The 24,176-nt window shown below is 39.3% G+C and overlaps 2 protein-coding genes across 3 annotated transcripts in view; both read left to right on the forward strand.

The window, feature by feature from the left end:
- The first annotated feature begins 24 nt into the window (after nt 1-24).
- vps39 (VPS39 subunit of HOPS complex) lies at nt 25-15,851 on the forward strand. 2 transcript variants are annotated; one of them, XM_017476443.3, is made up of 24 exons: nt 25-640; nt 1,487-1,552; nt 1,654-1,718; nt 1,863-1,905; nt 2,092-2,186; nt 2,549-2,647; nt 2,768-2,860; nt 3,482-3,665; nt 4,821-4,941; nt 5,118-5,238; nt 5,536-5,665; nt 6,264-6,406; nt 6,514-6,654; nt 6,833-6,974; nt 8,343-8,429; nt 8,810-8,883; nt 9,502-9,718; nt 9,996-10,124; nt 10,234-10,336; nt 10,507-10,552; nt 10,904-11,077; nt 13,953-14,087; nt 14,304-14,395; nt 14,497-15,851. In XM_017476443.3, exons 1-24 carry the CDS (start codon nt 568-570, stop codon nt 14,576-14,578), a joined length of 2,655 nt encoding a protein of 884 aa, XP_017331932.2. In that variant the 5' UTR covers nt 25-567; the 3' UTR covers nt 14,579-15,851. The 2 variants fall into 2 exon arrangements, with proteins under 2 accessions (XP_017331932.2, XP_017331934.2); XM_017476445.3 differs by having other exon boundaries at nt 10,928-11,077.
- A 6,628-nt stretch (nt 15,852-22,479) lies between these two features.
- Nucleotides 22,480-24,176, forward strand: part of galnt16 (UDP-N-acetyl-alpha-D-galactosamine:polypeptide N-acetylgalactosaminyltransferase 16) — a 32,414-nt gene continuing 30,717 nt past the window's right edge. The window contains exon 1 of the mRNA XM_017477238.3: nt 22,480-22,841. Coding sequence (XP_017332727.2) covers nt 22,632-22,841 — 210 coding nt within the window. The 5' untranslated portion in view covers nt 22,480-22,631. The remainder of the gene's footprint in view (nt 22,842-24,176) is intronic.

Here is a 24,176-nt window from a genome sequence, read left to right on the forward strand (position 1 = left end):
TCGTGACAGATGACGTAGGTCACGTGCCTGTCACGCTGCGTGAAGCATCCGGAAGTGCTGATTTTCTAGCAAACAGTTTGCGCGATTAGTTAGTTGGATAACGACCTGTCAACGCTGAAACTTTTTAATTTGCGGTCACTGCCAGTTAAATCCGGAGAACGCTGTGTTAAAAAGATGGGATGAAACACATTAATTCGCGTAAGCAATGTGTTATAAACAGAGCAGCAGTTTGTTGACAGCGAGGTCGCAGTATGGCAGGAAGAGAGAGAGTAGCTAACTCGCGCTGTTTCCGCTTCTCGAGCTCCTCTTGTTAATATCTCACTTCTATTCAGAAACCAGGAAACACAGGACGATGGGCCACAGGACGTTAACCACTTGAACTGAAGTCCGCTGAGTTGTGGAATGTATAGGTTACCCCGCTAATTGCACTTAGCTAGCTAGCTAGGAGAGTTCCTTTGGATTTACTAGCTTCCCAGTGAGCAGACGTTGAAAAACGTAGCTAGCTACATAGTTGTGTTTCTTTGTCGTTTTTTGAAATAATTCAACAGTGTTATATGAGTCATCATAATGCATGACGCCTACGAGCCCGTGCCTATTTTGGAGAAACTGCCCCTCCAGATTGACTGTCTTGCGGCCTGGGGTAAGTATCACTTCGGGTCATTTCTGTTTGACAAATACTCAGTTTCATATCGTTTGCACAGTTTGCTGTGGGTCTGGGTTAGCAGCTTTGCGATTGCTTGATTTTTGTGTAAACAGAGCTGTCACTATAACTGATGCACTGAATCGACTTGGCTGTTTTTGATACAATATACAATCCCTCTTCGGATCCCATCCACTTTTTAAAGTCGTGGGGACTTGGTGGTTGGGGGTTCGAATCCCATCTCTCCCCTGTGTGTGTGCAGAGTTTGTTCTCCCCATGCTTCTGAGGTTTCCGCCGAGTACTCCGGTTTCCTCCCCTAATCCAAAGACATGCATTGTAGGCTGAGTTTCCAGATTGGCACCCCAACCATGGTGTCACCCACCTTGTGCCCCAAGTTCCCTGCGATAGGCTCCAGGCTCCCTGTGTAGGATACATGGTCAGAAGTGTGTTGATGGATTAAAGTCATGGTGGTGACTTGCGGAGAATTGGATCAAGCCTGAAATTTGTTTATGTTTAGTCATTTTCTTATTTGATCCAAAGCGGCTTAAAATTGAGATGGCTACGACTGAGCACTTGTGGGTTAAATCTCAATCGCTGTTTGAATTGAACTCGCCACCTTCCTTCCGATCACTAGCCCAAACCTTTAACCACAGAGCTGCCACTTCTCCTATTCAGTTTGGGAATAAGAACTTTTTGTCTAGTACCTAGAGATTTTAAACGAGAGACCTTTTAAAAACATTGCAGTCCAGGGGTTCAGTAATTATCCCTTTGTTGTGGTAAACAGTATTTCCTCAGTTGCAATTTCACTGAGATGACATTTGATGTTTCAAACTGTTGTTTATACAGAGGATTGGCTCCTGGTGGGGACTAAACCAGGTCATCTCCTCCTCTACCGAATCAAGAAGGATGCAGGTTGGTATTAGTTTCAGTTGCATTTGTTATTGAAATTTTGTCCCTCTACTTTTTTTTGTTTTTTTTCCATTTTTATTTCATGGCATTCTCACCTTTCACAGGCACAAACAGATTTGAGGTAACGCTAGAGAAATCCAACAAGAACTTCTCCAAGAAGATCCAGCAGGTATGCACAGTTCTCTGCAACTAAAATCTTAAAAAATACTTATGGTGTAAATGAATTGGGGTTTTTTTTTCTAGATTTTATTGCATTGAAGTCTTAAAGTAATGATTTCTCTCAATTCATCCTTTTTTTTCTCCAAAAAAACAGCTGTATGTTGTATCCCAGTACAAGATTTTGGTCAGTCTCTTAGGTAAGCCTTTTGCTTTTATTTCTCTTTTTTTTTTTTTTTTTTTTGACCCATACAAGTTTAACCAGTTTCTTTACCATCTTTATCAGGTTTGTGGTCTTTCCACACTTTTATTGTGGAACGTGTAAGTGTTGTATGCATTGTCTCAGTTAATTACCAATGTTATATTGTTGTTTTTTCCCCCACCAGAAAATAACATCCATGTCCATGACTTGCTCACATTCCAGCAGATCACTGTGGTATCGAAGGCCAAGGGTGCAACACTGTTTGCCTGTGACCTGCAGGTGTGTAAGGAGAAGCTATTTCAGTATAGCCAAATTAAGAAAATATACAGTTTAATCCATCATTATAATAATTTTTATTACTGTCAGAGCTGGATATCGGTTTTATATGTCCAATTTTAGTATAAAGTAGCCTGCAGTGTTACAAGAGTGACTTGATCACATGTTAGAAGGAGTACTGTACTGTACATTGCCAGAATATGCCATGGGCTAATAATTGAGTTAACTTTTTATATTTTTTTCATCCATACCATTTTACAAAATTTTATTGCATTACACAACAAAAATAAATGAGCCGTTACTGCTGTTTGTCGACATTTGTCTAACCCTGGTTGAGTATATACATTTTCTTTTCCCCATTTTAGCAGTCCAATTCAGGTGACGTAACGTTACGGATGTGCGTTGCTGTCAAGAAGAAACTTCAACTGTATTACTGGAAAGACAGGGAGTTTCATGAATTACAGGTTTGTTGGTGACATTGAAGCACTGCACGTATCTTTATATGTACAGATAAGCTTAAATCAATAACATTATATATTCATTTATATATACATATATAAATATATATATATTGTGTGACTCAGGGAGATTTCGCGGTTCCTGATATTCCGAAGTCCATGGCTTGGTGCGAAAATTCCCTATGTGTGGGTTTCAAGCGCGACTACTATCTGATCCGGGTAGGTCAAAACCCTAGAAGGGTGACAAATTAAATGAAAACTAAAATAATATGTCTTAGTAAAATGTTGGGCCACCACAGGCTGCCAGAACAGATTCAGTGTTTGTGATCCTACAAGTCTCTTGAACTGTACTGTAGGCAGGAAGATCATTCTTCCAAAACATATTTCCTCATTTGGTGTTTTGATGATTGTAGTGGATATATTGATATTTTGGGCCAAAATCTCCTATCGTTGTTCGTTTGGGTTGAGATCTGGTGACTGCAAAGGTGATAGCATATAATTATATTAATATACATTTTCATATTCATCAAACCATTCAGATCGCTCTTATCAGGATAGAAACTTTCCTCACAGGATAAAGGTGATCAGACAGAATATTGATTTGCAATGACCCTTATCTCCAAGGGCACAAGTGGACCCAATGCATGCCACCAAAATGCCCCACAGCATAACAGAGTCTCTAACATAACATAGAGGACCCCCCCCGTTTAATTTGTCACTTGTCTGTACATGCAGGTTATACATAGAAGTTCCAAAGCTCAACCTTGGATACAACAGAGACACATTACATGGAGTCTTACTTGCATTAAGTGTTACTTGCATCTACTTGCATCTTTCTAGATGGATGGACGTGGCTCAATAAAAGAGCTTTTCCCAACAGGGAAGCAACTGGAGCCACTGGTTGCCCCGCTGGCTGATGGGAAAGTAGCTGTGGGTCAGGATGACCTCACTGTTGTCTTGAATGAGGAAGGAACCTGCACACAGAAGTGTGCCCTCAACTGGACTGACATCCCTGTTGCAATGGGTATGATACAGATGTGCTACAACCTTGTTCTGTATTCATTCTTATGGAAAATTATTCTTCTTTTCTAGCCAGTTGTAGACATTTTCTCCCATAATATCACCCATGAGCTATACATACTACTACACTTGAAATGTTTAGGTGCGTGAAAGTCTTATTAGATGCGTTACTGAAAAAAATGTTTATTGCAGATCCATTGTCAAAACCTCCTACTTTAAAGAAATACTTTGGCCTAAATTCACAGTAATGCTTTACCCCAAACATAGTCATTCAGCAAGGATATGTTTGATACCTGAGGTCTTTATTTTGGCTACTAATGTTTCTAACAATTAGAGGAAGCTTGTGGTTACCAGTTTAGCATTGCACAAACTGCCATGCCTAAATCATCACACACCTGCATTAAAGGCAGCTGTTAATTGGTACATAATTGTTACAGTTTCTTCAAATAATTGAATAGGTCTATGTAAATGAATACAAATTAAAATGAAACTTTTTATAATAATTATTTTCACCAGTAGTTGTTATGTATAGGAATTTTGGGTTGGCATGGTAAACACCATACATTACTGAAGTATTGCCATTACTGCATTATTGGGCTGTATTATTAAACAAAATGCTTCTATAGAATATCCAGGCCTTCACACTTTAAGCCATATTTCACATGTGAGTCTATTGCTTCCCCCGGGTGGCCAAATTATTTTTTAAATGGGGAAAAAATATTTGGGAAAAAAAATACAGCTAATTATTTCAGTTAGATCGTACAGGAGAGTAACAGGCCCTCAACATTTTCCTCCTGACAATATGTGCAAAAGCTCTGTTAAAATCTCTCAAGCATGTATTATGTTGTGATTGGAGACATGCCCATTCCTGGCTTCAAATGGATTTTCTGCCCCATGGGACTGAGGGAATTTTATATTCACAGAATGGCTCCTTGTTACTTGCAGACTAAGATATATGTTTCTCAGAGTAGTTTTCGCATTTCAGAAGTTGCTTTTACAGCCACCATTTAGATTTTTAAAAAATCTAGGTCATTTTTTTGCATTAGTTGTGCTTTGATAGATAAGTCTATAAATGTGTTATTTGTCAAAATCTGAAAATCCTTAAAGATTTTCTATTTGTTTTCCAATCTCACACTGTCTTGTTTCTCTACACCTTTAGAGCACCAACCTCCTTACATTATAGCTGTGCTGCCGCGGTATGTGGAGATTCGCACCTTTGAGCCAAGGTTGTTGGTGCAGAGTGTGGAGTTGCAGAGGCCACGCTTCATCACCTCTGCAGGGTGAGACTTTCACATTTTTCAGAATAAATCACCACCATTTCTTTCTGAAGACTTTCATAGTGAATTTATTCTAAAACCATGCTGTCATCACCGCTATTGCATTACTGGAAGTCCTGACCAGCTTAACGGTGACATTTTAATGTTGTGTACATGCTCGTACTGCTTTTTGGTTACAGGCCCAATATCGTGTATGTTGCCAGCAACCATTTTGTCTGGCGACTTGTGCCAGTCTCCATAGCAAGCCAGATTCGGCAGCTCCTACAGGACAAACAGTTTGAGCTGGCTCTTCAGCTAGCGGTGAGTTCATTCTTCACAGTTAAACTTCTGCAAATATCTTGGTCTGAAAAGTCCTTCACCAACACTTACCTAACAACTTACCACGTTTTTTCCCGTACATTTTTTCCTGTATTAGAACTAAATTGGAAGTTAGGCTTGGCACATCATGAACATTGTAATCACCCATATGTGTTTTTTGAAATGTACGGCAGATTTCAAACTATTAACCTTTTATTATTTGATGCATTTTGAGAATTCTGTTCGTTTTCCTACGTTTTCACCAATTTTTTTTCTTCTTTCTTCCTTTTCCTTAAGCAGAAGATGAAGGATGATGCAGATGGGGATAAGAAGCAGCAGATTCACCATATTCAGAATTTGTATGCCTTTAATCTCTTCTGTCAGAAGCGTTTTGATGACTCTATGCAGGTGTTTGCCAAGCTGGGGACAGGTGAGGAGCAGGTGTATGTTAATAACAATGTCAGCCCAGTAAATTAAACTGTTATTTTGGAAACAAGGACCAAATGTATTGTTGGTGGGGTGTATATCATTTAATCACATGTATATCATTTAACCAATGGCAAGCACAGTACTAGAAGTTTTCATGTTTTTCACAGATTTTCTGTGTAATTTATATAAGCCAGGGTTCCCAAATGTTCCCAGAAAACCTTTGTTGACTAAGTGACATGTTCTAAATATCATGAAATGAAAACTGAAATTCTGATCTGTTGTCTCATATTCATCTTTTGATCCACAGTGATGTCAGAGACCCAACTAATCAATATTGAAATCCGTTGTCGATTATTGATATTATAGATTAGTTGTTGCAGCCCTAGTCATAATGGGCTTTGGAGATCATGTGCCATGTGCGCAATTTGTGTTGTGTGAGTGAAGCCATTCATGGCTTCATCTGTCAATCGTCCCAAGCCTAAGGGATCATTGAAAATATCCTGAAAACGTCCTGGTCTTAAAAAGTGTTAAAAAGAGTATGAATCCTGTAAGCCTAATCTTGATTTTGATGACATGCGATGTCCCATCCTCTGTTATAGATCCAACTCATGTGATCGGGCTGTATCCAGACCTCCTTCCCTCTGACTACCGTAAACAGCTGCATTACCCCAATCCTTTGCCCACACTCTCTGGAGTAGAGCTGGAGAGGGCCCACCTGGCTCTCATAGACTACCTAACGCAGGTCTGCACACACACACAGGGCATTACAAACTTTATGGAATGTTCTGTATTGAAATTGAAAAAATTTCAATTCCTTTTTACTAACAGTCCTTTATTTTATTTACACAGAAGCGCAGTCATTTGGTGAAGCAGCTGAATGACTCTGACCCCTCCACCACATCCCCGCTTATGGAGGGCACACCTACAATCAAAAGCCGCAAGAAGCTTCTCCAGATCATAGACACCACCCTGCTCAAATGCTACCTCCATGTAAGGCCACCTCCATGTACACATTGTGCGCGAAGCTGTTTTGCTTACCTCTGGTGCCAGACTCCTTGTCACAAAGTCACATCAGAAATGAACGTTTGCCTGTAGTGTGAACAGGGTTTGTGGGTTCCACGGAACAAAGTGATACTCTTGTGTGCTTATTACTTTGTTCTGTTTTTAGACCAATGTGGCCTTGGTGTCACCCCTTCTGCGTCTCGAAAACAATCACTGTCATGTGGAGGAGAGTGAGTATGTGCTGAAGAAGGCGCACAAGTACAGTGAGCTCATCATCCTCTATGAGAAGAAGGGCTTGCATCAGAAGGGTAAATTTAACATCACAAATGTTCTCAGCACAGCAATATTGTCATGAAACACCAGTTAGCACAAAACACAGTTTTTGTCATGTTTGAGGTCATATCTTGAGGTAAAGTGTATGATCTACAACCCAAAAAAAAACTGTAGAAAATACACATTCTCTATGTTTGCAGAATAAATAATCATATAGAAATGCATATTGGGTCCTTGCTGCAGAACCAAACATCTAGGGGGTGAAGCTGTACTTAATCCAACTCTTTCAATAAGCCTAACCATAGCCTAATCCTGACCCACACAAAAATGCACTGTACTAGTCAATAGCGAGCCTCTGGCATCTGTGAGCTCATGTATGTGGAAGAGGGTAGAATGCACTTTCCTCTAAGCGTGTTACGCTGTTCTGTGATGCAGCAGTTCGAAATGACGTGGTTATCTGGCTTCATGTGTGTCGGAGGAAACTTGTTTTAGACAAGTTTCACCCTTCCTGCTAGGTAGTTGTCATGAAAGAGGAGAGCTGGGTATGTGGGTGGTAATTGGCAGGTGAACAAACTGGGAAGAAAATGGAAAGAGATATTGGATTCTGTATTTTATTACTTTTTTTCTTTAGCAAGAACATTGTGAAATATAACACAGTGATTTAATTAGATTGTTCTTAGCCTTAGGCATGACTGAGTTTTCTTTTTTCAGTAGTATCTGAATTTGACTGTCTTGTTCTGATTACAATTACCATCACTAAACCTTCATTAGTTGCAGCTGTTCCGTTTGTTCGTATCTGGCCTTGGTTTAATCAGAGGATGCTTATAGACAGATTACAGACAGTGAAGAATTAACACCTAAAGGTCAGAACATCTAGTAAAAACCAGGCAAAAGATTAATTCATTCCACATTCATAAGTCTCATGTCTATGGTTTCAGAAGAGAACTGTTCCATGCATACATGCAAAAGAAGAATAACGCACAAGTATAACACAAATATATTTGAGTGGTCATAATGTTGTGTGTTTTGAATGAACTAGGGAACACGGTGTGTTAGAATGAAAAGCAGTCTGTGAAAATTGCTGTTACAAGGACACCTAGTCTCATTTTAACTAGATGTATCTACATTCCTAAATCAAAAGCTAGCAGTGAAAGATACTTGGTGATCATTCAAATCAGCTCATGTTCCTAGCTGCTGGAGCAAATTGTTCTAGCAAACTACAGACAAGATTGAAGGTATTGGTTCAGTCTCACATTGAACCTAGTGACATTGTTCTGCCTATTGCCCTTGAACTGCTATCAAGTCAGTCTTTCATTTTAGATACATGCTATAAAAACATGTTTGTCATGTCATGTAGTAGTAGTAAAATAGAGTGGTAGTCTAATGAAAATGGTGATCTGTAGCCCTGCAGGTCCTGCTGGATCAGTCTACTAAAGCCAACTCCCCTCTAAAGGGTCATGAGCGGACAGTGCAGTATCTCCAGAGACTGGGTGAGTGTTTATCACTCACCACTATACATACGTTTCATTTAACATCAAGCATTTGCACATGTTTGTCATATTGGGAACTCTGCAGCCTCATTAGATTAGGCATTGTTGTATAAGACCAAGACAGTAAATGGTTAAACTTCACTGTGATTTTCTGACAACCTAACAAGAAGAGTGTGACAGGACCCCTGTCTGAATTTAGAGCCATGCGCTGATTCTCTGGTACATTTCTGTCACTCCTTTAATTGGAGTTGAAATATAAGCATCAGGTTAATTAAGCTTCTGGCTAAATAAACAGTATGCTAAACCTAACCCAAATTTCACTATTTATATGTCCTCATCATCCATACTCACAGCCTGCTGCACTATGCTTTCCCTCCCAGGGGCAGAGAATCTGGGCATTATCTTTGAGTTTTCCCCATGGGTGCTGAAGATTTGTCCAGACGATGGCCTCAAGGTGAGAGCTGTAGTGGTTTGGTATTTTGTCTACTTTCGCTTCCAGGGTGAATCATTGTTCTTGGTCCTATAAAATAACATTTTGAATCAATTATATTAATATTGCTGAATGTATGCTGAGTGAATTTTGTACACAGTGTAATAAGCCTAACAAAATGCATTTTGGTGTGTATTTCAAGAGCAACTCCATCTAATTTCATGAATGTAACAAAACAGGATGGCAAAGCATATTCTACAAAAAAAAAAAAAAAAAAATTATTAAGGGCTTGGATTTAGTTCCACGTTGCGGTACCGTCAGGTTGCCCAGGGATCATGGCTTATGTTGTTCCCATGCTGACAAAAAGATCTTTTAAGTTGGTTTGACATGGATAATGAATAAATGAGTGTACCCGCTCATTTTGTCGGTTGTATTTGAGCTGTGAAAATGGCCAGCTTTGCCAATAGCTTTTGCCAGCAAATAAATAAGACAAGTGGTTTTCTGTGGGTGACCCACCCCCCCTCCTTCCCCCACTCACCAGTGATGACATGCAGGCAGCCAGTGACACAGATGGTGTTTGAACATGGGGCAAGAGGCCACTGGAGTTGCTCTTTAATTGTCTCCACTATGTTTTGGCAACAGATTTTTACAGAGGACCTTACGGAGGTAGAACTGCTGCCCAGAGACAAGGTGCTAGACTTCCTGAAGGAGGGTTTTAAGGAGCTAGCTGTGCCATATCTGGAGCACATTGTCTATGTGTGGGAGGAAACCGTCCCTGAGTTCCACAATGTGCTGATCCAGCTCTACCTGGAGAGATTACAAGTGCTGATGAAAGAATATCTCAACTCGCTGCCTGAGGGTGAGCGCTGATAGCTCCCTGATCGATAGAGTGCTCCTCTAACAGACATGTGATACTGAATGAGTTGGAACCGGATTGTGTTTAATCCAGTACTGCTGTCTTTTTCAGCTAAAGTATAAGACGAAATGCATCTTAACTTCAGTTCTCTCTAAAATGCGACAGATTATCGTTCTTTGTTGCGTAATTTTTTTTCATTTATGTGGCCTTCCGAAGTAACTAACAGAGAAACCTCGAGCGATGTAAGCTTGCTTATTTTCTCCCTTATGATTGTGAATAGGTGTCCCACCTGTGGCTGCAGGAAAGGAGGAAGGAGAGCTTGGGGAGTTACGGAAGAAGCTGTTGACTTTCTTAGATATTTCAAGCTGTTATGAGCCAGAGATTCTCATCAGTGACTTCCCATTTGATGGTAATTTAGCATTTGAGCTAACAGATTTCAGTGCAGTAAAGTGGTGATAAACATACCGTGAATCAAATATGATGCGTGTCTCACTTCTCCTCGTCTCCTTCTTCCTCAGGTCTGTTGGAGGAGCGAGCCTTGCTTCTAGGCCGCATGGGAAAACACGAGCAAGCACTTTTTATATACGTGCACATATTGAAGGACACGTACATGGCCGAGGAGTGAGTATGCCTGTGTCGCCGTATGTCTATAGCTATTTATCTTCCTAATCCAAAGGGAAGTGGTACATTTTTCATTATAATGGACTATACAGTATGTACATGTGTCTTTGGCTGAACTTATTTTATCTAGTCTTATGTGTCTCTGACTGTGTGTACATTTCCCTCTTTAGGTATTGTCACAAACATTATGACAAATCAGCAGATGGAAATAAAGATGTGAGTGTGTCCTCATGAAAGCACAGAAGCTTCACACATTGCTATAATAAAAAAAAACATGTTTGTATGTTGTATTTTCATTACATTTGTATTGTTTTTTCCCCCTCTGCATTTAGTGTTGCACAAATATTATGTGTATAATCTCCTACATTATTTAAATAAAGCCACTGATTGATTTAGGATTGATCCGGGAATGTTTTAGTGAACTGTGGAAAAAGCTTGTAAAGTTCTAGACTACTTATAACTATATTATTATTATAACACACAATCTTTGTCTGGAAAGCTGTTTTTTTATTATTATTATTATTATAATTATAATTGTTTTTTATGTTTCCCATATCTCAAAGTTAGACTGCTGCTATCTCCTCTGTGCAGGTGTATCTGTCTCTCTTGCGCATGTACCTGTCTCCTCCAGACGCACACTGTCTGGGTCCGATTAAGATGGAGCTGTCTGAGCCCCAGGCTAATCTTCAGGCTGCTCTGCAGGTCCTTGAGCTGCACCACAGCAAGCTCAACACTACTAAGGTGAGAATTCTACTAGCTTAGTACAAGGGCAGCTGTTATAGTCAGGTTTTGTTGCCGATCAGTCCTCATGGAATTCTTTGGGACTGTGTTTCTCCCTCTCATTAAATTTAAAACACTTTTTGGGGCTCTGCAGCTCATTATACTTCCTTGTGACCAATTTCTGTCCTTCACTGCAGCTGGTACTGGTGAAGCAAGAATTTTGCAGTCTAGCATTTTACCAGTTATGTTAACCCTATGTAGTGGCATTCCCATACAGCATCACATACAATATCCTAAAAAACACTATTTCCCAGCAAGACCCTTGTTGTTGGCTCTTGTCCTGTCCCTCCGCACAATCAAAAGCTGAACGATGCACAACAGGATATGACCGCTATAAATCATTAAGTGCATTAGGTTTCAAGTATGTGTGTAAAATACAGAGCATGAATCTGCCTCGAAAGGCTCTCTTGCTCATTTGTTTTATGGGATGTTGCTTTTATTTCCTCTGGCTGCTATCCAGAGGCCTAGCTCAGCAGGGCCACATGCAGGGACAGACCGTAACTTTGGATGTCAAGTGAGAGAATCAAGTAATTTGTCGCATCCAGCTGTGCGCAACATGTGGACTGTAGAGCCACAAACATCTGAGCTGCATCCAGCTTAATTACAGGAGCACTCAAGCATTTTTCAGGCTTATCTCTGTTACTTACACCGAACGTATAGTTACATAAGCAATAACTTTGACACCTTACTGTAATCAGAAAAGTCCGTTCCATAAGTATTTAAACAGTGACATAATTTCCGTAATTTTGCCTCTGTACACCACCACAATGGATTTGAAATAAAGTAATCAAGATTGAAGTGTAGACTTTCAGCTTTAATTCGAGGGGTTTAACAAAAATATTTCATTAGCTGTTTAGTAACTACAGCCATTTTTTCACAGTCCCTCTGTTTTCATTTTCATTTTGTCCCTTTATTAAAGCCGAACGTCTACACTTCTATCACATCTTGATTGCTTCGTTTCAAATCCGCTGTGGTGTTGTACAGTAGGGCTGCTCGATTATGATAAAAATCATAAGCATGATTATTCTGGTCAATATTTAGATCACAATTACTCATTGACTTTGTAAACATCATGCATTTATGGAAATGTTTTTTTTTTTTTTAAATAAATAAATAAAAACTTTTCATTGTATTTTTAATAGTTGATTTACTTGAATTTAATTAAACTGAAGAAAAATATGTAAAACAAAATTAAATAAGTTTGTTTAATTAAATGAAATTAAAATTAGAGGCGCACGTCACGCGATGCGTTTCAGTGAACTGCAGCGCTAGAAATGAACTTTAAACTTCCTTAACCAATGATATTCTGTCTCCTGGTTTAGATCAGCCTGTAATTTCAGCATGATCTCTAGAGAGGAAATTACCGTATTTAGACCAGCTGTCATGACACTAGAGGAAATGAGCTTTCCAATGACACCAAGCGTTATTTTGTTTTGTTCCGCATCGGACTCCTTGAAACCAAATTGTTTACAAACGGCTGAAATGGTTTTATCTTTCTTGTCGACCAAAGGCTCTCTTTTTGTCTTCTTTGCTCGAACTGAACTAAACTGGCCTTTTAGGGAGGGGTGAAAGTGCACCGCTGTAAAGAAAAATGGTGCACAGTTTTTAAAAAGACAAAACAAGAACATTGCTAAATGAAATGCGGCGAAATAATACTTTATCTCGATTATTTTGTCTTCATTCTCGTCTGAGGCCAAAATCGAAATACGATTAATCGCAATGTACAGAGGCAAAATTAGGAAAATTGTCACTGTCCAGATACTTACAGACCTGACTAGAAGTTCTTATCACTTTTAATAGATGCAATTAATGAAATGTGTTTTTGGTGCAGTCAGTAAATCTTTATGCAAAGCATGTTTTCCCCTGAATTGTTTAGTTGAATTTACACTCACTGTCCACTTTATTAGGAACATCTCCACATTCATACAGTTAACCAATCATGTGGCAGCAGCACATTGCAAAAAATCAGGCAGATACACGTGAAGAGCTTCAGTTAATGTTCACAATGATCTCTGTGACTTTAATCACGGCATGGCTGGTGGTACCAGATGTGCGAGTGTGTACGAGAAAGAAAGAGAATAAATCCCAGGAGATCAGCAGTATGTGAAATACTCGGACCAGTCCATCTGGCACCACATGCTCTGCCATGGTTAAAGTCACAGAGATCACATTTTTCTTTGTGAGGATCAGATTCACATGTGAATACCACAAAAGGAAGGTGTATGTAACCAGAATAGCTTTTTGCTGTATCTATCCATAAAACTACATAAAACAAGCCTAGGTAAGAGATCTCTCATTCTCTGTCTCAGGCTAATACCCTTTTTTTGGTTGTAGTTTTAAATTTGCATTTTGGAGTTTCATAAACACCTGCCTTAGACTCCTGTTCAAATTGTTTTGCAGGAAACCGACCTTTCATTCTGTTCTCAGTGAAGGAAGTGTGTCAAAATACATTACAGCTGCTGCGGGTCATGCTTAGGCTAAAAACGCTGGTTTCCCTAAGTGGTCTTTGTACCTTCTTTGCTTTAGAGCCATTAGTATGCTGCTTTTTCTTTTGAGACTTGATCATAAGCCAATTTTATAATTATAACATGACCAATATGTTCATACTGCCATTTCAGGATGCTGATTTTTATTATCCTGTATGTTCACAGGAAACACTTTTTCATCACTCAAAAACAATTATTTCAGGGTTGTTGTGGGGTTTTTTTGTTTTGTTTTTTAGAAGATTAGTATGTCTGGTATGCCTTAATCTTAGGCTGCTATTTATACAGCAGCTCTCAATGTCATAGAAGGAAGTAAATGTTGAGGTTGTTGTATTATCTTTGCTTATCACTAGGCAATAGACCTGCTTCCAGCAAACACTCAGATCAGAGAGATCCGTGTGTTTCTCGAGAGCGTGTTGGAGGAGAACGCCCAGAGGAAACGCTTCGACCAGGTGCTCAAGAGTCTGCTGCAGGCCGAGTTCCTCCGGGTAAGTTACTGGAGTGATTGAGAGACACGCTGCTTAGCTGAGAAGGTGTTTGTGAGCGTGGTCCCAGTTTAATGTAGTGCATTAAATCCTTTGTTTTTGTGTGTTTGTTGGGTTTTTTTTTAAGTCAGAAAATGTTTTAGGCAGGTTTTGGAGAAGGAAATTGTCAATGCATGTTTATGTACACCATATTCTCACCCTCTGCCACTGTGTTTATAGGTCCAAGAAGAGCGAATCTTTCATCAGCAGGTGAAGTGTATCATTACTGAAGAGAAGACCTGCCGGGTGTGTAAGAAGAAAATTGGAAACAGGTATGTCTGGGGTAATTTTGCTGATTTATTTCTTTATTTTCTGTCATTACATTAACAATGGTAATCTTCAAATAATGCATCTTTGCCTTCCATTTGCACAGTGCCTTTGCCAGGTATCCAAACGGTGTGGTGGTCCACTACTTTTGCTGTAAGGATCGCAGCGTGTGTCCCACAGAGCAATGAGACTTCTCAGCTGGATATATGTGACACACACCTCCATCTACTCTTAAGATTTTTACATTTGCGTTTTGTGCTGCACAACTGAACATGCCAGTGTATTGGCACAGTATAGCCACATTTGGCCATGAAGAAAAGTTACGGTACCTCGGACTAAACACTTTTTAGCCCTGCACTTGGTTATGGATGGAGACATTTGTTACAGTGAAGGCAAGATTGCTGTTGCACTCCGGCTTTGAAGACACTTAAGTCAATAAACAACACATACTGTTGAATTAAGCTTTCTTGTGAGAAATAATCGTAATGTCTCTCATCTACTGATATTTTATTTACTTCTATTATTTTGAAGCATGTTTCTGTCCAGCGTTGACATATTCCTTTGTGTAATAATAATAATAATAATAATAATAATAATAAAACACCTGTGTTTTATGTGTTAAACCAGTCACTATTGTGTTCAAGCCCATTTACACACAGACTGTTATGCTGAGTCAGCTTGCGTGTGCCCTCTGCTTCACTGTATTCGTTTTAGGATGTTCTGGTTGCAGAAGGGAAACCAGACACATGGGTTTTTTTCCCCTAGTTTCTCACACACTCTGGCATTTTTTTTTTTTTTTAGATTTGGTCTGATATATGTTGTAAGAGACCTCTTTGAGTCTCTACATTAACAGGCTTAATTACAACAGCATTAGTTCCGTGATTACAGCAGCATGGCACTTTTGTGGCTTCTACTTGGCTTTAATTTATTCTCACTAATGGACGATGCAAGAAAATAAAGCACTAATGATTAAAGTGGATCATTACAAGGAGATGTTGCTGTAAATGTTAATAATCTCACATGTGGAAAGGAGTCCTTGTTAAAATGTGCTTGAATGTGTTGCGTTTAATTTACCACCATCTTCATTCATCCTTTCCTCTGTTGATCAACCATGACCTAGACTGTTGCTATTGAGAGGAAAAGACAGTTGCTTTTGTTTCTAAGCAGTGTAACATATGAGGTGTGTTTGAGTTTAAAGAATGTATAAATTGTACTTTAAATATGAATGAGGAGATCTGGAAATGCTAATAAACCTGTCATGTGCAGTGTGGTGTCACAAGTATGTGAGTTTTTTTTTTTTTTTTCTTTATTTTACACATTTAATTTCACCCTTGAATTGAATTGACCCATTTTAATTAATGTTATATTTAAATTATTTTTTATTTTATTTTATTTTACATAGTAAAATTTCAATTGGCACAAACTGCTTTTTCACAAAAATAAAACATATAAGTGAATTCACTGTTACCTGACCTCCATGTTTTATTTGCAACAGCACCAGATGACGCACATCTGCTGGTAGGAGCATCTCCAGGCATGAGGTGTGTGTGTGTGTGTGTGTGTGTGTGTGTGTGTGTGTGTGTGTGTTTTTCCTGTTCCCCAAAGCATTCTATTCAAGGTCATTTAAAATAGTGTCTTCTGTATCTGCTGCTCAAAGTCAATATGACCCGTGAACACTGCTGAGAAGAAAACACAAGGGTTCAAACTTTGTTTTAGTGTTCTCCTACTTCACTTTCTTTCTACATGTTTCAGTTTTGAGCCTTTCCAAGGGCTATGTTTGTGTTGCATGTTTCCTGAATGATCTTTCACTCTATGAGCTGGACTGAGCAACCTCTGCTTGTGTAAACTATAGTTGGAGAAAGTTCTTGTTCCAAAAGCAGCTGCTCTGTTACTGCATGAGTCATACACAATAAGGAAGAACTAGGCAATAAAGAGAAAAAGCCTGTTCTTTATTACCCCAGCTCAGATGTTTGTTGGCTTGTCAGCATCATCTTGGTCAGCTTTGACATTGGCTAACGTCATACAGGCAGTCTATAAAAGATAGCTTTGTGGTTTTTCCACTGATGAGATGTGATGCCCCTCCCTTGTATTGTATATTGTCCTTGGAGCCTTCTTCGTCTAGAAGTGTCTTTTAAGCAGGGAAGCAGTTAGAAGGACTGTACTGTGTCCCAGCCCTCCAGTGGAAAGTTGCTGGGTGGAGAGAAATGGACTGCAGATGCTGCATTGTTCATGTGCCTTGTCATAGTATGCAGAATTCATCAGTATCAATCACATACAGTATAAGACAAAATTCATGGTTTTTTTTATGATCAAAATGTAATGCCTTTTTTCCACCTCTAGATGTCTTCTGATCTTTGACTATATCACATACTCACATGTTGGTGGGAGTGGGGGGAAATAATCTTTACTGATAGTGTTTTTAACAATCTGATCAAATCTAGAATTTTCTATTATAAGTGTACAATAAACCAAATATAAGATTATTAAACTTATTTTTAGACTATTGGCAGATAGTTAATTAGATAATTTTAAGCATTTATTTCTAGAACGAAGCAAAATTATTTGCCAGTAGAATAAGAACATTTTAATGAGGAACAATGTCTTAAAATACATTTAATAATCTTATATTTGGTTTATTGTAATCTTATTGTAATAGGAAATAATACATTTGAATATATTTAAGATATTTCACTTTGTAAGATGTCAGATTTTGCAGTGTGTACATTATTTCATGCATTAATTTCATGAGGAAACACACTGCTTGCTGCATGAAACATTTACCCAGAAAAGTATTTAACCAGTTCGTTTTTAATTTTTTTTTCCTCAGTGCTTGTCCTTTATGCATGTTCTTGTTTCTCCATACTTTCAGATGCTGAGTAGTTTTATGCTTCTTCTTTTTTTTTTTTTTTTCAAAGTAGACCTAATAGTTTCATTGGGTTTGTCCATTTGGAATCTGGTAATCTGGTCTTAACCTAAAGGCTGCTGTACACTGTAAGATTCTTATCACAGATTTTATTACCAAATCTTGTGCAGTGAGACATGTAATAAATGTACAAAACTTATAACAGTACAGTTATTGCACAGTGCAAAGCAGCCTTTATAAATACTGTAGTGGAAACGAGTGATACTATGTTGCTAATTTTTAGGTTTATCTATTGTCTTCTAACAAATTTTCAAACTGTTTGCATATAACATCATAATATTAAAACCAGCCTAGGATTCCATGCAGCAACGGCTGATATAATATGATATCTGGGCTAGGCTTCACAATCCCAAAAATGGATCTCTGTGGAACCAAACTCCAAGACAAACACACAGAATGGTGTGAAGAAGTGACCCTGGGACTGAATTTGTTCTAGCCTGTTTAGACTGTAGACTCATGCAGCCTGTCAGTGACAGGCATGTCAGCTGATTACACAGAGTGAAATGCCCATTAGATTTGATTTCCATTTGGGCTGATATTTTTCAGCCTGTGTGCATGTGTGTGTAATAATCTCCACGACATTATTCCTACTATTCCAGCAATGAGATGTTGTGATATAATGCATTGTACAAGCCAAATAGTTTCATTGCCAAGCTACTGATAGATATTTTTCTAGCCCTCAGTTCTAATATCACAACTAGCCATCAATGACTCTAAGTCATCCTCAAGTACACCAGCAGAAGCTTTACAGCTATAAATGCCATTGTGCATGTCATCAGATCTACTGTTCATTGACTGCAGGCTGCAGTGGATGTTAGCACATTAAGTATGTCCTTCACTGTCATTTATAGATGGTGTATGTTTAGTCAGTCTTCACTCTTCCTTTGGCTACCCAAAACCCCCAAGAGGGTCGTACAAGACTGCTGAGACTCACAATGACCTTTTTGTACAGGCCCAGCCATCCTTCACTTCAGTTTCCTTTTCAAACCACAAAGCCTGTGGTTCCTATACAAACCACCACCAAGTTTGAAAAAAAAAGATATTTTAAAAATTGCCTCCACTTGATTGTGTCATTCTGAAATTTGCCATCATTTTCAAGTATGGCTGTATCAATTATGACTGAAATTCAAAAACAATTAACAAAAGTGCTATTTTGAAATCAAATAATAAATGTTTTGAACAGTGAGGCAGTAAGAATTTAGACCATTTCGCATGCAACAGTACAGATGTTCACTGTCCACTGTACAGAGACTGGGTGTTTCCACTGTAGATTTCCATGGAAGTATGTAATTTATCTGTGAAAGCCAAAGAAGAAAAAGAAAAAAAAGTGAGAGATATGTGTAAAGTGTTTGTCTTTGCTTCCTGCTTTTTTTCTTTTCTTTTCTTTCTTTTTTTTTTTTTAAAGCAGAGTCTGAAATATCAGGAGTGGTTTGCTGAGGGATTAGGGGCTGGTGTGATATGGTACAGTTTGTTTGATATGGTACATGTTTGAGGCTCAGGAAAGGCCTTGGTTTAAGAGAAATGTCAACACGAGTAGCAGGGTGGTGTTAAGAATTGTAAAATTCCAGACACTCACTCTCTGTCAGTGTCTATCATGACCATTTCTTTTTCTATAAGGTCAGTCCATAAAAATGTGACTCAAAGATGGTGTGCCTGTTGACACCTGAACATTATCTCTTCCTGTATCCTGCACATCGCTTCTTCATTGTAATTATATGGCTTTCAATAAGAGACGACTTGACCTTCTTTTGTAAGCATTTAGAAATGCATGTGTAATGTAATGTGCATGCTAAAAGAACCTGGAATTATTAAGGATAGGACTGTATGATTCAGTATAGTAATTATGAAACAACTCATGATATTACAAGATACAGTTTCTGTGGAACATGAATAAAATATAAAATATCAATTTTATATGACTATGCCCTGCAGTGGGTTGGCACCCCGTCCAGGGTGTCCCCCACCTTGTGACTCGAGTCCCCTGGGATAGGCTCCAGGCTCCATACTACCCTGTGTTTGGTAAGTTGTACAGAAAATGGATGGGTGGAATATTATATGACTAAACAGTATATTTATGAATATATCTTAAAAGTCAACAGAACGTTCACCTCATTGCTGAACACATTGAGTATTAATGTATTGATTATTTATGTAATATTACTGCTAGTATTACACTCTAGCTATGAATATGATGGTGTTGAGTATTGGTAATTCAGCAGTTAAAGCAGTTAAATTGGTTAAAAATTTACAAAAATAAATAATTGAGCAAGTACATAAAAATCAGTGTTCAAAATTATATCCTTACCTTACCCCTATTTGCAACCGTAAGCTTATAACAATGATTTATGATTTGATCTGTCGGGTCTGATTTTGTGGGAAAGATTAGTTTGATGTCATTTTCGTGGCCTTTGATGTCAGCACACCTTTGCGTGGTTATGTCACGTCCGTAAACAGAAAGAAGAAGAGCCGGCTACTATATCGCGTGTGTGGGTGCTGAGGATGGTGGTTTGTAGCTTGTCCTTACAAGAATTGCTCAGAATTTAAACTTGTCGTCTCGATGGCTGTTTTTAATCTGGGTAGTTCTAAACACAAGCATTGTTTACATCTGAGGAATCAGCTGTTGTCAAAACCAAGACACTTTGATCTGCAGAGAGGCTGTAAGGAAAAAGGGAAAGTGACAGAGCCCGTATTAAAATGAGAAAAAATATCGGCATGGCTTTTGAGAGGTGGTGACAACCCCAAGATCTTAAGGGATTGAAGACTGATGCAGAGCTAGCTTTTTTATGCTGAACAGGTAAGACATTTCAGTGGCTCACTAGGTAGCTAACTAACATTAGCACACTTGTTCGCTTGGTTCAGCTAGGTATCGAGTTTCCTATGTTGTTGTTGTTGTTGTTGTTGTTTTTTGCTATAGTCAGTGTGGTAAATTGCACTTATTTTCTGCTAGCTATGAGAGAGAGAGAGAGCAATTCACCTCTACTCCAAGAAAACTGTATTTGCCGCCACCTCTGTTGTAAAGTATTGGTGCTGATATACAACCCAGATGAATACCTCAAACCATCAGATTCATCCGCGCAGAGGAACAGTGCCGAACTTCAGTACGAAGTTCAGTACTGCAGCTTTAAAGGTCTGGGCTACTGATCAGAAGGTCAGCAGGCTGAAAGGTCACATCCTAGCCCTGCCAAGTTGCTACCGTTAGGCTCTAAGGCAAGGCCATTAACCCTCAACTGCTCAAAAGGTGTTGTACTGTGTCTGTCTGTCTGTCTGTCTATCTATCTATCTATCTATCTTGAGCTTTGTTTGCTAAGCATCTGGCTGAAATTCACCATGTGGTGACGCAACTTTTAGGCTTCAATGGAAGGATGTTTACTGTGTAAATACAGCAGGCAAGTGCCACTCATGAGACAAAGGTGCCAAAAGTTGTCTCTTAGGCCACTCTTAAAGTAGCTCATTTTCTTTTTGGAGTCAGTCAGAATATGCTTAGGACTGAATCTAATTCTCTCATGTCTAAAACACATCTTGGATTAAACAGAATTTATTCTGATTCAACCTATCATTTATACCATGCTGTCAGTGTTTAACTTTCATTGGCATATTTAGTTTGTGCTGGAGCTGCTGAAACATCTATGAGGTATTAAAGTCTTTGTCATTGGAATGATCTCATCTGAACAAAAATAAGTCCAAAAGAAAGCCCTCTTGAATTGCTGAGTTATTTCACTAACTAACAGAACAAAGTTAGTTTCAATTTCAAAGAAGCCTTTCCCCAATGCGGGGGCTGCTCCAACCTCAGCAGTGCCTCATGTGAATGCACAGCTACATATACAATCTCCTGGTACTATGCGTGAAAGATGAATATGAACATGCTAAATTATATAACATGATAAATTACCACCAATAATTTATTATTAACCACTTTATGTTAATAGGTTCTCTTCTCGTTCTCTACTAACCAAGATCAATGTAACTGGTACAAAATAGCAGGAGTTATACAGATTGTATATATGTTTACATCACAATTTTTTAAATAAAAGGTGATATGTTAAGAAATTATTATCCAGATGGTTATACAGCTCAGTGACTCAAGAGGAAAGGAATAAAATTGCTTTAGTAAGTAAATTACATCTTCTTTACATACCCATGAACAAATAATATAATACTCTGGAATATGAAATCCTGATCCTGAGCTTGCCCTTGTGCACAAAGTCAGCTCCATAAAGACATGGTTTGCTAAGGTTGGAGTGGAAGAACTCAAGTGGCCTGCATAGAGCCCTGACTTCAAAACCCCACTTAACACCTTTTGGATGAACTGGAACTCCAACTGAACCCCAGTTTTCCTCGCCCGACATCAATGCCTTCCCTCAGTAATGATCTTGTGGCTGAATGGGCATAAATCCCCACAGCCCCAGTGCAAAGTCTAACGGAAAGCCTTCCCAAAAGATTGAAGACTCTTATAACAGCAAAGGGGAGACCAAGTCCATATTAATGCCCATGGTTTTGGAAGGGGGTCTTCATGGGCAGATTAGGGTACGATGGTCAGGTGTCCACAAACACTTGGCCATACTGTACCTCTTGATTTTCAAGCAACGTTTCTATGTTTTAAGCCTCACACAAGCATTTTAAATACTATGTCTAAACATCACAGCATGAAAACAATTTGCACGTTCAAAACCCAGAATAAATGGTGTCAATATTAGGAATGTAAACCTCAGGCTTCGAAGTGATACGATTCATCAGGTAACGATTCCGTGTGTAATGATACTGCTGAATCTGTTATGATACGATACAACATGATTTGATGTATAGTCTTCAACTGACCAACTTTGTTCAGATTCTGGGCCTACATACAGTTAATGGCAAATGATGAGCATGAATTAGGACTAGTTTTAAAAGGAGTATCAGAGTTACAGACAAACCACCTTGCTAGCCAGGTTAGTTTAAAAATATGAAACTGTTTTACACAACAATTGATTGATTCATGATTAAATTCAATCGTTATAGAAGTCTTATGAAGCCTTCTGCCACCAGTACTGTTATTCTGCGGTTTGGGACGTAGCCATTGTGTATTTAGCTGATCATCGCTTTGTGGGGAAGAAACAGACGAGAGTGCTTGAGCAAACACAAACGCATTGGATCATTCGGCGCTAGGACCGCGCGGCAGTTTCCACAGGGCAGTCAGGCTGGGAAGCTCTGGGCTGCGCGAGGCATCTCCGCACTTCAGCCCTTATAATAATAAGAAGAAGCGCTTCATCAGGAACGGAGCCGACACGCACCGTAACGTGCTGAAGCTCCGAAAGCCCTGCTCCTTATGGACACTCATCATGCGCAGGATTAGGGCCAACGCCATCGCCATCCTGACCGTCGCTTGGATCCTGGGCACCTTTTATTACCTGTGGCAGGACAACAAGCCGCGCGCGAGCCCTTCTTCAGCGTCTCAGGCGCGCGCCGTGGGCGCCAAAAGCCGCGGGCCGAAACCCGCCGCCTCGGGACGAGTGGACATCCGGCGAGAGGACAGGACTCTTCCGCTTATAGTAAGGGACGAGTGGACAGTGGCAGGGCTTTACTTTACCGCATTGCTTTAATTAAGCTGGGAGCTGCAGTGTGTGTGTGTGTGTGTGTGTGTGTGTGTGTGTGTGTGTGTGTGTTGCATCTTGATCACAATGTTAGTGACAATACATAAAGCTCCAGCTTCACTCATGCATGTGTGGATGGATGTTGCTCATACTATTAAAACGTTGTATAGGTTGCAAATGTATAAATCCCTATTTTAGTGTTAAATGATGATGAGGTTTGTGTAAAGATGCAGGTTCAAGTGCTGAACACTGCTGTCCTTTTCTCCATCGCAGCTAGATGTGAATTTGGGGGTAGTGTCCATTGCTGTTGTGGAGATGGATCAGGGGTGCACAGCTGCAGCCATGGTGCTAGAAATGTTCCTCTGGGCTCTGCTCATGTATGGTGATTTCCCAGCACTGAATCTGGTTGTAGTTATATTAGGTGTGATAGAGGAGAGGAGTCGCCAACCTGCAGGCGTCCGGCTACACTAGACCAGAGGTGTGCACTTCTACAGGACACATTCATCTCCAGCGCATAGCTCAACAATTTTTAACAAGCAGTTGAAAAATTAAAATGGCTTGGTATATATGGATCTGATACTGAGTAGCTGTATCAGGGCTAATACTGGCTGGATCCGTTGAATCAGGTTCGACCAACCCACTAAAATATTCATGTCATGAGCGTGTGTGATGTTGACTGACACGACACAGATCTTGCATAAAACATACAACACAACTTGTCTTACAGCCTGCTGATGTTGCACTTCTAATGTTTTGCATAACTTGATGCTTGTAGAGTGTTGGCTTGGTTACTGTCAGGATGTCAGAAGTGGATCAGTACGTGATATCGGTGTGTATTGAAAATGGTAAACGGTGGGGATTGGTGCATGACTAAAATCATTTGTCAATGAGAGATTCCGCTCGACAATGACTACGTTTACATGCACATCAATATTCCGATATGAATCGGAAATTTGGCAATATTCTAATTAGTATTGAGTCATGTACACCAAAATCCAATTGCCCGATTCAGATTAAGATACTCGAATCTTAATTTCGAATCTTAGCGGTTGGAATCAGATTCCCTGAATTCTGATTCCCACCCCTGGAATTTGACTATATTAATCGGAAATTTGTTGCATGTAAACACCTCATTCAGGAAATCCACTGAAAGGAGATAGATGCACATGCTCAGTTTGCAAGGAATTGTGGGTGCTAACAGATGCTTAGCTGCAGGCTAGGTATTTAGGAATGGCAACTCAGGCATACTTACATCAACCATATATACAGGAATATTCCGATGCCTGTATATAA

This window comes from Ictalurus punctatus, chromosome 9 (genome assembly GCF_001660625.3).
Source record: "Ictalurus punctatus breed USDA103 chromosome 9, Coco_2.0, whole genome shotgun sequence".
In the NCBI taxonomy this organism is placed as follows: domain Eukaryota; kingdom Metazoa; phylum Chordata; class Actinopteri; order Siluriformes; family Ictaluridae; genus Ictalurus; species Ictalurus punctatus.